Source organism: Sorghum bicolor, chromosome 10, assembly GCF_000003195.3.
Source record: "Sorghum bicolor cultivar BTx623 chromosome 10, Sorghum_bicolor_NCBIv3, whole genome shotgun sequence".
Classification (NCBI taxonomy): domain Eukaryota; kingdom Viridiplantae; phylum Streptophyta; class Magnoliopsida; order Poales; family Poaceae; genus Sorghum; species Sorghum bicolor.
In genome coordinates, this window is record NC_012879.2 from 50,923,682 (window position 1) to 50,936,359 (window position 12,678).

Consider the following 12,678-nt stretch of genomic DNA (forward strand, 5'->3'; position numbering starts at 1 on the left):
TTCCGTGTGACAATGAATACCAGCCTTACAAGTTCTATTTTTCAGATATATAGGTAAACTTGGACAGTCATTTGGTTGATTTTTTTTTGAAGGATTTATGTTCTGATGTACTTGGAGGTCAAATGTGAGTTATTTCCCAGTTACTAAAGATCTATGATTGGCTGACTCATTAGGATGGCAAAAGACATACTGTCAAAATGATGATAATACGATATATGATTGATAGAAGTTGTTGTCAAGACTCGACCACGGTGATCGAGGTTAGTTAGTGTATTTGGTAGGTACTCAATCCATCCCAAATTGTAAGTCGTTTGACTTTTTTAATATCAAGTTTGACCACTCGTCTTATTCAAAGTTTTATACAAAATATCACTTTTTTTGTTGTGTATTGGTTTATTAATAAAAGTTCTTCAAGAATGACTTAAATTTGACTATATTTATATAAATTTTTTGAATAAGACGAGTGGTCAAATTTGGGGTAAAAAAAGTCAAACGACTTACAATTTGGGATGGAGGGAGTACAGTACAAGACAAGATGCTTCCACATAAGTAATAAATAAAGAAAAAAGAGCCAGGTTAAGAGTTGGTGCAGTGTTGTTGAGGGGTTGCTTTCACCTTTCAGCACTCTTATATATTCTCTTTGTTATGCCACCAAGAAACAGAAGCTCCCAGTCCATGCAATTTATTCCACTGTTACAATTTCTGATTATATGCCCATGCACAATTTTTTTTTCAAATTTTACATGGCAAATAAATGCTTTATAAGGTTTGATTGTGGTCTGATAAGCCCTGGATTCTAGAAGTTACAACTTTAGTCTATAGTGAGAGTGAAAATGTTCCATTCTTGGCAGTTTCTAGAGAAAAAAAAAACGGATTTCTTCTGTATATGATTGGTGATAGAATAGGCTTAGGCCTTGTTTAGTTTGAGAAAAATTTTGGATTTCGCTACTGTAGCACTTTTGTTTGTTTGTGGCAAATATTATCTAATCATAGACTAACTAGGATCAAAAGATTCGTCTCGCGATTTACAGGTAAACTGCGTAATTAGTTTTTGTTTTCGTCTATATTTAATGCTTCATGCATGTGACGCAAGATTCGATGTGACGGGGAATCTTGAAAAATTTTGGGAACTAAACAAGGCCTTAAGTCGGAAGGGTGCAGGCTGATGAGTGACATGGGAATGAATCGATGCTTCTTGCTCAAGCAAGAAACATATAGACTTTTGGTTGCCTAACACATGACCTTATGCTGTACAACAGGATCTGTCGCCTCACTTGTCGTCAATCCAAACAGCAAGTTGATGTGTCTCTCACGATCTTTAGCTTATCCAATCAACTACCCAACTGCACTAACTGTTTGATGGATGCTTGTCTACAGTGCGCAGCGTAGCTGCCTGTTCATCATCTCGTTCATATCTTAAGCCTAATTTCAGCCTCCTTCTCATCTCTACCACAATCCTTTATGCAGTAGTATATATCTCGAGTGGTACTCGTTTCAGAACAATGCCATCCATTCGTATCTTGAGCCTGATTTGCTAGATCATGAAAGGCACATTAACTGTTAAAAAAGGTCACATCATCAGATAAACATGCATGCATGAGCTAGCAAAGCTCTTGTGGAAATGACGCTATGGATTAGATCTAACTACAGTGCCAAATTGCCCACTAGATCCATGTATTCATTCAGGTGCGCATGCGGGCATGCGACCCAGATCCATGTATTCATTCAGATCAATTGTTGTGCTGGCATTCTCTGTCTTTGGGCATGGCGGGGCCTAGAACGCGGGACCCCACATGGAACTAGTTGCACATGAAAGAACTGTGCTGACCCTTCAAACATGCATGGGGCAAAAAAAAAAAAACAAAGAAAAGAAGAAGAAGAAGAAGAAGAAGAAGAAGAAGAAGAAGAAGAAGAAGAAGAAGAAGAAGAAGAAGAAGAAGAAGAAGGCCCATGCCTCATGGCTCATGCGCATGGTTTTGCTTAATTCCAAGAGTCTTGATACGGCATGGAACTGTACATCTCTTGAGCATTTCGCGTTCTTGGAGAGAATAATGTTTATCTCCGTACCTTTCGGGCAAATGCGATATTTGATCCAATCTTGATTTGCCATGTGCTGCCGGTCACTTGAATATTTCTTATTTTTAAGATAACGTTCTTCTATATCCACAAAAGTCAACAACTGATCCAATCTTGATACATAGGTATTTTTCATTCTTTTGATACAACTATTTTTACACATGCGTCATTCATATTCCATCCTAGATCTCATCCTTGTGTTTTAAGCATTTCTCATGTTGTAATTAAACTACTTATTATAAATGGATGATAGTAGATCCAATCTTAAACTAGTCACAGTCACTACCACAAAACAAATTAGGAGACATGCCCCCCTAATTAATAGAGCAGCCTCTGTATATCATCAGACAGCATTCAGGTAAATGTCTGCCTCTATTAATCATTATTAATTAACAGAGATGGATGTCCTTTTTCATATTTTTAATAAAAAATGTATTAAGAAACCTGCAAACTTTGGATAACAGCCGCAGCAACATGATGGTCTACTTCAAAATTTTGAGGGTGATGCATGAATGCATGGACACATCTCAATCGATGGTCATTCTTTCGTTTTTCAGGCATATATAACTAAACAAAATTGTCAGTTGTTTCATGATCCACCGCCCCGTACTTGTATTTCTTTTTCAATGCCTTTCCAACCCATAGATAATGGCAAGTTCGAAATGGTGGGATTAGAAGCCGGTGAGAAGCTAGAAAAGCTGCCTTCGCCCGCTCTGGCTCCTATGTGCACTGCAGCTGACTTTTGTTTCCATATTTGAGATCTGGTGGAGCCTGCACATAAGCGAGAGTGAAGAAATACATGTGAATTTTTTTTGTTCGTTTGGCTGATAAACCATGACAAAAAGTACTAGTGGTTAATTTGTTGTGAGAGAAAAAACTGAATGGCTGGTAAATTCGGCTGATAAGTTTAAGCGAACAAGGTGCAACTCGACAAAGAATTCATAATGTGCACGAGTGTTTAGTTGTTGACTTCACTGTACTGTATTTATCAAATGCGTACACGTGTACGTCTGCTTGTGTACCCCCTTTGAAAAGTGATCACTGTCAGTCTGTCACAGTGTTTTTCTTTTCTGACGAAGAAATTCTGTTGAATCGTACGTGTACCATACTTTCGACCTACGGAGTACAATTGATGCCTGCTATATTGCAAGCCAAGCATCCACGTTACTCTGCTTTCCCAATTAATTTCCCTGTTAGTAGCTAGGTTGTTGCATGCTGATGAGGTAATAGCTAATGCAATGCAGTACTGGTAAGGTGGTACGTTGAGTGTTCCGTTAACCGAATGCCATGTCCTGCTGCAATGCGATTTATGGCATCTACTACGTACTAATATAATTGCATGATGAGCCGCTTCCTTTCCGTAACCTCTGTTGTTGTTGTTGGTGCAGTGTTGCTCTAGTAAAGATCTATGGAAAGCTTTTGGTCGGTGAGAGATCTTGTCCAGGTGGCGATATATTAAAAAAAAAATCCAAGCTTTTTGTGTCAGTCTCTCACTGTCACTGATGATGAGAAATAAAAGGTTAAGGGATCATCGCTTCCGCCTTCCAGGACAATCAGTAGCGCCACCGCCGCGGCCTAGCTCATCATCATCATTCATCACTGAAGTAATGCATGCAACGAAAGGCCGAAAGAACAATCTTAACCACCACTAATCTGTTGGTGGTACCCGTTTATCACCGCCCCCCACAAACTTACAACCTTGGAAGCTAGGAACATCCATCCTTTCTGATATCGAGATATCTGTTGCCCTTGCTCTTATGTCAGCACCTTGCATGCAACAACCTTACAAGAAAATAACAATTTTGAGGGCTTGTTTGGAACGCGGGAATTTTATAAGAATCAGTTCTAGAAAACCGCAGTAACATGGGAAATTTCCTGGGTTCCAAGATGAGTTATGATAGGGGTTGTATATAATGACAACGAATGTAAAACAATAATATCTGTATGACACATGCAATTCACTGTCCAAGGCTGTATGAATCTCACGGTGAAAATAAAAGACTGCAAATAGTTCCCTTATAGAAACAGATGTCATGGTGTTTTTAGCAATAATGTGCACTAGAGGCATTAGAGTTTTTATCATTTTAATTTTTTTTGGATAGGCCATTCTGCTAGTTATTTAAGATATCTATACAGAGGACACTGGTCCAGCTAGTACATGCAACTTTTTGAAGAAAGATTAGTATAACTCGCAGTTTTGTTGCCTAGCTTACACCTATCAGCTAAGTGTGATTCATTAAGAAATTCATGGAATCAAATGGTGTATCGGTTAATGATTTAGCGGCAGTGTCATGTGTGCAGGCCCAGGTCCCTGCAGGGACGAAAAACATTGCGTGGCAGCAGAGCAGCAAAGTGTCATCTCGAATTCATGCTAGTACATACTCTAATTCAACACAACATTTTGCAAGGGCCTAGGACTAAGGAATAAGGATTCGTGTCAACACGGACAATTTTGTTGTGAACTGGATCTCTTTCGTCAGGGGATTTTGGCATTCCGCAACGATTGTCTGCGTGAAATTAAATCGATCCGTTGGGCAGGTAGTCCACCTTTCCTTGTTCGTGGAAAGCTCAGTGTCACCACCCAACTCGCATTTGCAGAAAGGTCATGACATTAGCTAAGATTTGTTACACCTTTAAGAGGCACAGCTTTTGTTGTTCGTGAGCGGCGGGCTCAGTAGTGCACAACTGCATATCACTACCGCGTCCACACTCCAAAACTGTTTGCTTGTCAAACTCCAGGCAGCGCCTGCTCCAGGCAAGTACCTCAGCCCCAGGCACTGAAAATTCAGTGTTTTTTAGTTTACTAGCATATACCCGTGCGTTGCTACGGGAATAAAATTTCAATGCACAATAATATAAAAAATTATACCGAGTCAAATATATAGACTAACATACTATTCTGATCCACCTGCAAATAAAAAAGCACAATTTCTAAAAAAATCATATCGCCATATGTATTATCAATATGTACTTTTTTATTTTTTCTTGGCCGCCGCCTGCCCTGGCCCACCCCGGTGACTCACTGCGTCTCGCCAACGCCCGCCGCGCCGGAGACGTCGTGCTCGAGTTTGGCCCGGGCACCCGCTTGCTCACCGTCACGCTGCTACAGGCAGACGCTACCATCTCCACTGTCGAGAAGGTCTATAACATTTGCTTTGCGTGTTGTTTCCATAGCTTGGCTGTGTGTTAAGTGCCGATTGCTGAAACTTATAGAGACCTCCTGAAACGAATTGGAATTGTGTGAAATGGTTCAACGTGTTTGGGTGAAGAAAGTGGGTGATGCAATACTATCATTGATGAGTCAATAATTGTGAGTTCTCCATTGTCAGTTAGTAATGTTGTAACATCGCTAAATAAATTAGAGAACATTGTATATATATTACGCGAACATCACTAAATACATCATAAAACATCATCTGTATATTACACGAACATCGCAAAAAACATCATAAAACATCATCATGATAGTATATGAACATAGCATCTCATAAAATACAAAAATTTAAAAATAAACATTTAATAAATAAATAATTAAGTAATATAAAATATAAAATAAAAATAACTATAAAATACATAAAGACAAAGATAAAAAGGGTAAAGAAAGAAAAGGAAAAATAATAAAATATAAAAAATAAAATAAGACAAACAATTAATTAATTATAGTAAAATCAAAAAAGATATATAAAAAATGAAGGGAATAATGTAAGATAAAAAATAAACAAAAAATACAAATACAAATAAATAATTAAAGTACGAGCAAAAATAAAATAAGATAAATAAAGATATAAAAGTTAGAAAGAAAAATAAAAAAAATCACATGAAACAAAATAAATAAATTAAAATAAATTAACAAAAGGAAATAAAAAATAATAAGAAAAGGAAATGAAAGAAATAAAAGGAAATAAAAGAAGTATACAAAATAAAAAGAATAATAAAAAATCAAATAAAACAAAAGGAAAAAAATGAAGCACGGAAAGAAAAAAGAGATAGGAAAAGAAAGGAAAAGAGAAAGAAACAAAGTTGTTATTTTTATATCTCACAAACAAAGTTGAGTTTAGACAAGATATTTTACAATGTTGTGTATCATCAAATCATCTACATGTGTGATTTTTTTGATGAATTTAGACAATTTTTTTACTATTGCACAGGTTTTCACGGAGGTTGTGGTTTGCACTAGATATGTTCCCATATATATATATATATATATATATATATATATATATATATAATCTTTTCTATTCAGGCTCTGCCGTCGCTCATAATCTTTGAATTGATGCCTTGCTTAATGCCACGCTTTGTTCCACTTCAACCGGCAACTGAAATTCACAAAACGTTCATGAACAATGCCCATCCGGGCATGCATAATGTACTACCTGTGATGTGATGGCCCTTCCATGGCAGGAAAAGAAAAAAAAAACAGGTTGGGATGTCATGACATTGTACAAGAAAGGGGGAAAAATGCCTAGCCACAGTCACTCGCTTCGGGCCTTGTTTATTTCATCCAAAAATAAAAAAAAAACATTCAAGATTCCCTATCGCATCGAATCTTGTGGTACATGCATGGAGTATTAAATATAGATAAAAATAATAACTAATTACACTGTAATTTGTGAGACTAATCTTTTGAGCCTAGTAGTCTATAGTTGGACAGTATTTACCATAAACAAACGAAAGTACTACAATATTCAAAAAGTTTGCTTTTTAGCAACTGAACAAGACCTCAATCAAAAGGAAAAAAAAGAGAGAAAAAGAATTAGAGGGACTGGAAGGTGGACCCAACCTCTGTCCTTTTCCTCCCCTGTTGGGATTGGGCGCCAACCCAACTAAATAGCCGCCCTCCATCACTGCAGAGGCCTTCCTTCTTCTACCTGCTCTGCTCCGGCTTTCCAATCCTCCCTTCACCACTCCACCACTCTTCTCCCACCTCTTGGCTAAGCTTCTTGGTTCTTGCTTGCACACTTGTCCAAGTGTAAAAACAGCAAGCGCTACCTGATCCAAAAGCTATAGGGCTGGTAAAAGATCAAAAGCGCGCGCGGCGCAGCAGGTAAAATTAAAGAATCGGAAACCAGGAACGCATTCCCACTCGATATCACCCAGCAGCAGAGCTCAGATATAAGCAAGCTCACCAGCACCACCCTTTCCCATCCTCTCCCACTCCCTTCTCCTGTCCAGGCGTCCACTGCCATTGCCTCTCTGCAAGAAGAACAGGGAGGGAGAGCCAGTAGGCCGCCAAAGGCCCAGAGCTGCCACCGCACCATGATGTCCGGCGGCGTGCTCTTCCTGGCCCTGCTGGCGGCGGCGGCGGCGTTGGCCATCATCGTCGCCCCGTCCCCAGCCAATGCGGCGGTGTCGTACGACCACAGGGCGGTGGTGATCAACGGGCAGCGCCGGATCCTCATCTCCGGCTCCATCCACTACCCACGCAGCACGCCGGAGATGTGGCCGGACCTTCTCCAGAAGGCCAAGGACGGCGGCCTCGACGTGGTCCAGACCTACGTCTTCTGGAACGGGCACGAACCCCAGCAGGGCCAGTACTACTTCGGCGACCGCTACGACCTCGTCCGCTTCGTCAAGCTCGCCAAGCAGGCCGGCCTCTTCGTGCACCTCCGCATCGGGCCCTACGTCTGCGCCGAGTGGAACTTCGGGTTGTTGCCCCCTGCCTTCGTCTTCCTCACGATCCCTCTCCTCTCCTCTCCTGCATTCTTCTGCCATGCCATACATGGTTCCTGCTTCGTCTTCCTCCTCACGTCTTGTTGCTTAATTGGGATGGGATCATGGTGGTTCCTGCAGCGGCTTCCCCGTGTGGCTCAAGTACGTCCCCGGCGTCAGCTTCCGCACCGACAACGCGCCGTTCAAGGCGGCGATGCAGGCGTTCGTGGAGAAGATCGTGTCGATGATGAAGGCGGAGGGGCTCTTCGAGTGGCAGGGCGGGCCCATCATCCTCGCGCAGGTGGAGAACGAGTACGGGCCCATGGAGTCCGTCATGGGCGGCGGCGCCAAGCCCTACGCCAACTGGGCGGCCAAGATGGCCGTCGCCACCGGCGCCGGCGTGCCCTGGGTCATGTGCAAGCAGGACGACGCACCGGACCCCGTGGTAAGTTCTTCTTCTTAAAAAAAAAACACTTTGCTACTCCCGCAGTGGTTAATTCGGTTGATATGTCGGCCAATTAATCCGTCGCGTTCGTGGTTATTAAGACGCGCTAATCAGCCACCTCGATCGTTTTCTCTCTCACTCTCGTCGTTAGTCGTTAGGACATCAATCGCTGCCGCGCGCGGTCCCTCCTTTTTTTTTCCAGCTGGCACCTTTGCTTGGCTTTGCTTGCTGCGGACAAACAATTATGCTTATGCCTGTCCCATTTCATACTGCTGCTACTTCAGTTATCTTTGAGTTTTACTATTTGGTAGATTCTTTAGTTACCTTACTATTATCTTTGGATTACCCTACGTTAATCCTCTTCTTGCGAAATGCTGAAATCATGGCTTCAGATCAACACCTGCAATGGCTTCTACTGCGATTACTTCAGCCCCAACTCCAACAGCAAGCCTACAATGTGGACCGAGGCCTGGACCGGCTGGTAAATTCTTACTCAATTTCTTTCTACTAGTATCCAGATCGCCGGGTTTTTTTTCGATCACGCAAAAGGTTTGCGCGTCCAGAATTCCAGATCGCGTTGAATGAAACCAAAATGCGTGCGTTCAGGTTCACGGCGTTCGGTGGCGCGGTGCCACACCGGCCGGTGGAGGACATGGCCTTCGCCGTGGCGCGCTTCATCCAGAAGGGCGGCTCCTTCGTCAACTACTACATGGTGAGTCACTAACAGCAACAGTCAGAGTGAGTGAGGCTGGCTGGCTCCATCTGAGCTGCCACATGGGTCAGTCAAGTCACATACTCTCACATGAGCTGCCGCGTCGTAGGATAGGATGCTTGATTTCTCAGAGGATAATGATGTTTAATTAGCATGCGCTTTGTTTCTTCAGTACCATGGAGGCACCAACTTCGACCGCACCTCCGGCGGGCCGTTCATCGCCACCAGCTACGATTACGATGCGCCGATCGACGAATACGGTGAGCCGACATTGCGCGGTTTCAGTTTCAGTATGACAGTTATTAACTAAGAGTCTAAGAGGGAGAAAAATGTACTGAAATAATAGTTGCAGTAGATTGTTCTGAATGTGTGATAGATGGTCTGTCTGTAACTCAAACTCTGAAACCATGGCATGTTCAGGTCTGCTGAGGCAGCCGAAATGGGGTCACCTGAGGGACCTGCACAAGGCCATCAAGCAAGCCGAGCCGGCGCTGGTCTCCGGCGACCCCACCATCCAGACCATCGGGAACTACGAGAAGGTCGGCCAAATTCTGTCAAAACAAAAAAATGTACCGGGACTTTCAGAGGAGTTGCTCATGGAGTGGAGCTGTGTTTTTTCACTTTCAGGCGTACGTGTACAAGTCGAGCAGCGGCGCGTGCGCGGCGTTCCTGTCCAACTACCACACCAACGCGGCGGCGCGGGTGGTGTTCAACGGGCGGCGCTACGACCTCCCGGCGTGGTCCATCAGCGTGCTGCCGGACTGCAGGACGGCCGTGTTCAACACGGCGACGGTGAGCTCGCCGTCGGCGCCGGCGAGGATGACCCCCGCGGGCGGCTTCTCGTGGCAGTCGTACAGCGAGGCCACCAACTCGCTGGACGACCGCGCCTTCACCAAGGACGGCCTGGTGGAGCAGCTCAGCATGACGTGGGACAAGTCCGACTACCTGTGGTACACCACCTAGTAAGTCATGGCATCGATCCCTCTGAAACTTCATCTCGTCCTCCACGCACTTCTCTCTCTGTCTCTGATGAACAATTGGACACAGCAGTGTTTTTATATGGTCGATCTCTGCGTGCTGACCTCTGAATTTCTCAATGCAGCGTGAACATCAACTCGAACGAGCAGTTCTTGAAGTCCGGACAGTGGCCGCAGCTGACCATCTACTCCGCCGGCCACGCCCTGCAGGTGTTCGTCAACGGGCAGTCCTACGGTACCGTCTCCGTCTGAACCTTGTTCTTCTTTCAGAACTTGCATCTCTCTGCATCCCATACCAACATTGCATATTTACTGATGGAAACATTTCTTGGTGTTGTTCAATGGCAGGCGCCGCGTATGGCGGCTACGACAGCCCGAAGCTGACATACAGCGGGTACGTGAAGATGTGGCAGGGCAGCAACAAGATCTCCATCCTCAGCGCAGCAGTCGGCCTCCCTGTAAGCTCACCGCAGCGGAAATTCAGAATCTTTATTCGTGATTACATTTTCTGTAGAATTTCAGACTCCTTGTAAGCCTGAAACTTATTACAATCTCCTGTGGTTGGTGACCCTGCAGAACCAGGGCACCCACTACGAGGCGTGGAACGTCGGCGTGCTCGGTCCGGTGACGCTGTCCGGCCTCAACGAGGGCAAGAGGGACCTCAGCAACCAGAAATGGACCTACCAGGTAAGTACCTGCTGCTCATCTGCTCTGTCACTCTGAAGTCTGCAGACACACACACACACACTGACTGACTGACTGACTGATCTCGCGGCGCACGCAGATCGGCCTGCACGGCGAGTCGCTGGGCGTGCACTCCGTCGCCGGGAGCTCGTCCGTCGAGTGGGGCAGCGCCGCCGGGAAGCAACCCTTGACATGGCACAAGGTCAGTGGTCTACTACATGCATGATGATCTCTACATTTCTGAAACCACACGCGTGTATGTGACTGACTGACTGGCTGGCTGGCTGTGATCGTCTTCAGGCCTACTTCAACGCGCCGTCCGGCAACGCGCCGGTGGCCCTGGACATGAGCAGCATGGGGAAGGGCCAGGCGTGGGTGAACGGCCACCACATCGGCCGGTACTGGTCGTACAAGGCCACCGGCGGCAGCTGCGGCGGCTGCAGCTACGCGGGGACGTACAGCGAGACCAAGTGCCAGACCGGCTGCGGCGACGTCTCGCAGAGGTACTACCATGTCCCGCGCTCCTGGCTCAACCCCAGCGGCAACCTGCTGGTGGTGCTCGAGGAGTTCGGCGGCGACCTGTCCGGCGTCAAGCTCGTCACCAGGACGACATGATTGATTTTGGAAATGGAGATCAGGTTGTGAATAATTAATTTGCTTGCTGGGAAGAGAATTAGAGAAGGGAGAGGAGGGCACACGCACACACACATGACACCAAATTCTTTCTTGCTCATATGGTATCTATAGATACGGCGTACATACGGACACAATTCGTGCTCACAATACGTACGTACAAAAAAGATTAGTACTAGTATTGTCTACTGGAGTCTGGAGATCAATCTGTTCTTGGAGTTGGCCGTCGTCCGGCACGGCTGCAGGAACTGCAGCTCACGGCCGGCCGGTATACAAGTCGCTGTTGAATGGTGGTAGTAGTATGATTTTGCTCTGCAGTCTGTCCACATAGACTTCATTTTCTTAGTAGAAATTTGCAACAATGAGCTGCAAAGGAGGTTATTTATTCCTACCATGTATGTATGATATCTTATTGTGTGAATTAATGTCACAAAGAGAAATAATGATTCTTTCCCCACATCTGGGTCCCTTATTTCCTTTCAACTTCATTTTTCCCCCCATGAACTTCCTTTATCCCGGCACATGTATTGAATTATGCAAACAAATGATGAAACAGTTGAAGCGAAACCTAGGTAACGCAGGTGCTCACTCCCAGTGTCGTCACTGAGCTCTCTCTCGCGTTGCCGTTGCGCCTGGACTGACTGGTCCAGTCTCCTGACAGGAGAAGCCTGCAGTTAGCTAGCACACAAGTTCGTTTAGCAGTAGCACTCCAATTTGGCTGGCTCTGGCTAGATTGAGGAGTTGGTGACCAATTCCTATCATCTTCACCCAACCACCATGCATGGGCATGTTGCAGCTTTGCATTGCATCCATGATCCATGCACTTGCATTTGCATAACGACCTTGCCATTTAGGATGTACGTGGTGGTGGCCGGTGATGGGTCGACCAAATGTCTCGTCAGGCAACGCAACCGATTTTGCATGCGGTGCCGATGGCCTGTCCACGTCAATAATTCTGGCGGTTGGCACCGCACGAGAGAAAAAAGGGTGGTGCCGTGGTGGCCGTGCTGTTTGTTCGTTGTTCGTGCTCCTTCTTTTTAGTCCTGGCTGATCGAGTGGCTGATATACCAGTATAGGACAGTAGTTGATGTCTGCGTCAAGGTCAGGAATTCCTCCGTGTCAAAATACAAACTAGCATACTGGAGTATTTCTATGTCAAAATGTCAAATTTCATTTAACTTTATTTGCAGCCGTGTTTATAAAAGAAATTCATGAACATCTGCTATATCAAATTAGATTTATTAAATCCATCATGGAATATCTCTTGATAGCACACTTATTTGGTATTTTTCTATAAAATTGTTAAAAGGGCTAAAGAAATTTGACGTACAAGTAGAACAAGACTAGAGTGAGTACTGTCCTCAAGGATGCGTGACCTCAATGCCCTCAAGGAGTGCCGGGACTAAGGGTCTGTTTGGTATAGTTCACAACAGCTTCATGAGCTGTTGTGAGCTGTTTTTTTTTCCAAACACTTATTTCCAAAACAGCTTTATGAGTGAAGT

At 44.6% G+C, this 12,678-nt stretch overlaps 1 protein-coding gene across 1 annotated transcript; it reads left to right on the top strand.

Annotated features, from left to right (window-relative positions):
- Nucleotides 6,938-11,648, top strand: LOC8065029 (beta-galactosidase 9). The gene is made up of 12 exons (XM_002437142.2): nt 6,938-7,721; nt 7,867-8,170; nt 8,563-8,651; nt 8,777-8,882; nt 9,055-9,142; nt 9,303-9,421; nt 9,510-9,844; nt 9,985-10,094; nt 10,208-10,317; nt 10,436-10,546; nt 10,644-10,745; nt 10,844-11,648. Exons 1-12 carry the CDS (start codon nt 7,333-7,335, stop codon nt 11,156-11,158), a joined length of 2,178 nt encoding a protein of 725 aa, XP_002437187.1. The 5' UTR covers nt 6,938-7,332; the 3' UTR covers nt 11,159-11,648.

Bases quoted from the DNA above. Each gene is read 5' to 3' on its own strand.
- LOC8065029 (XM_002437142.2), top strand. From the start codon at position 7,333: ATGATGTCCGGCGGCGTGCTCTTCCTGGCCCTGCTGGCGGCGGCGGCG. The intron at 8,171-8,562 runs GTAAGTTCTTCT...TCATGGCTTCAG, and splicing joins ACGACGCACCGGACCCCGTG to ATCAACACCTGCAATGGCTT. The intron at 8,652-8,776 runs GTAAATTCTTAC...GCGTGCGTTCAG, and splicing joins ACCGAGGCCTGGACCGGCTG to GTTCACGGCGTTCGGTGGCG.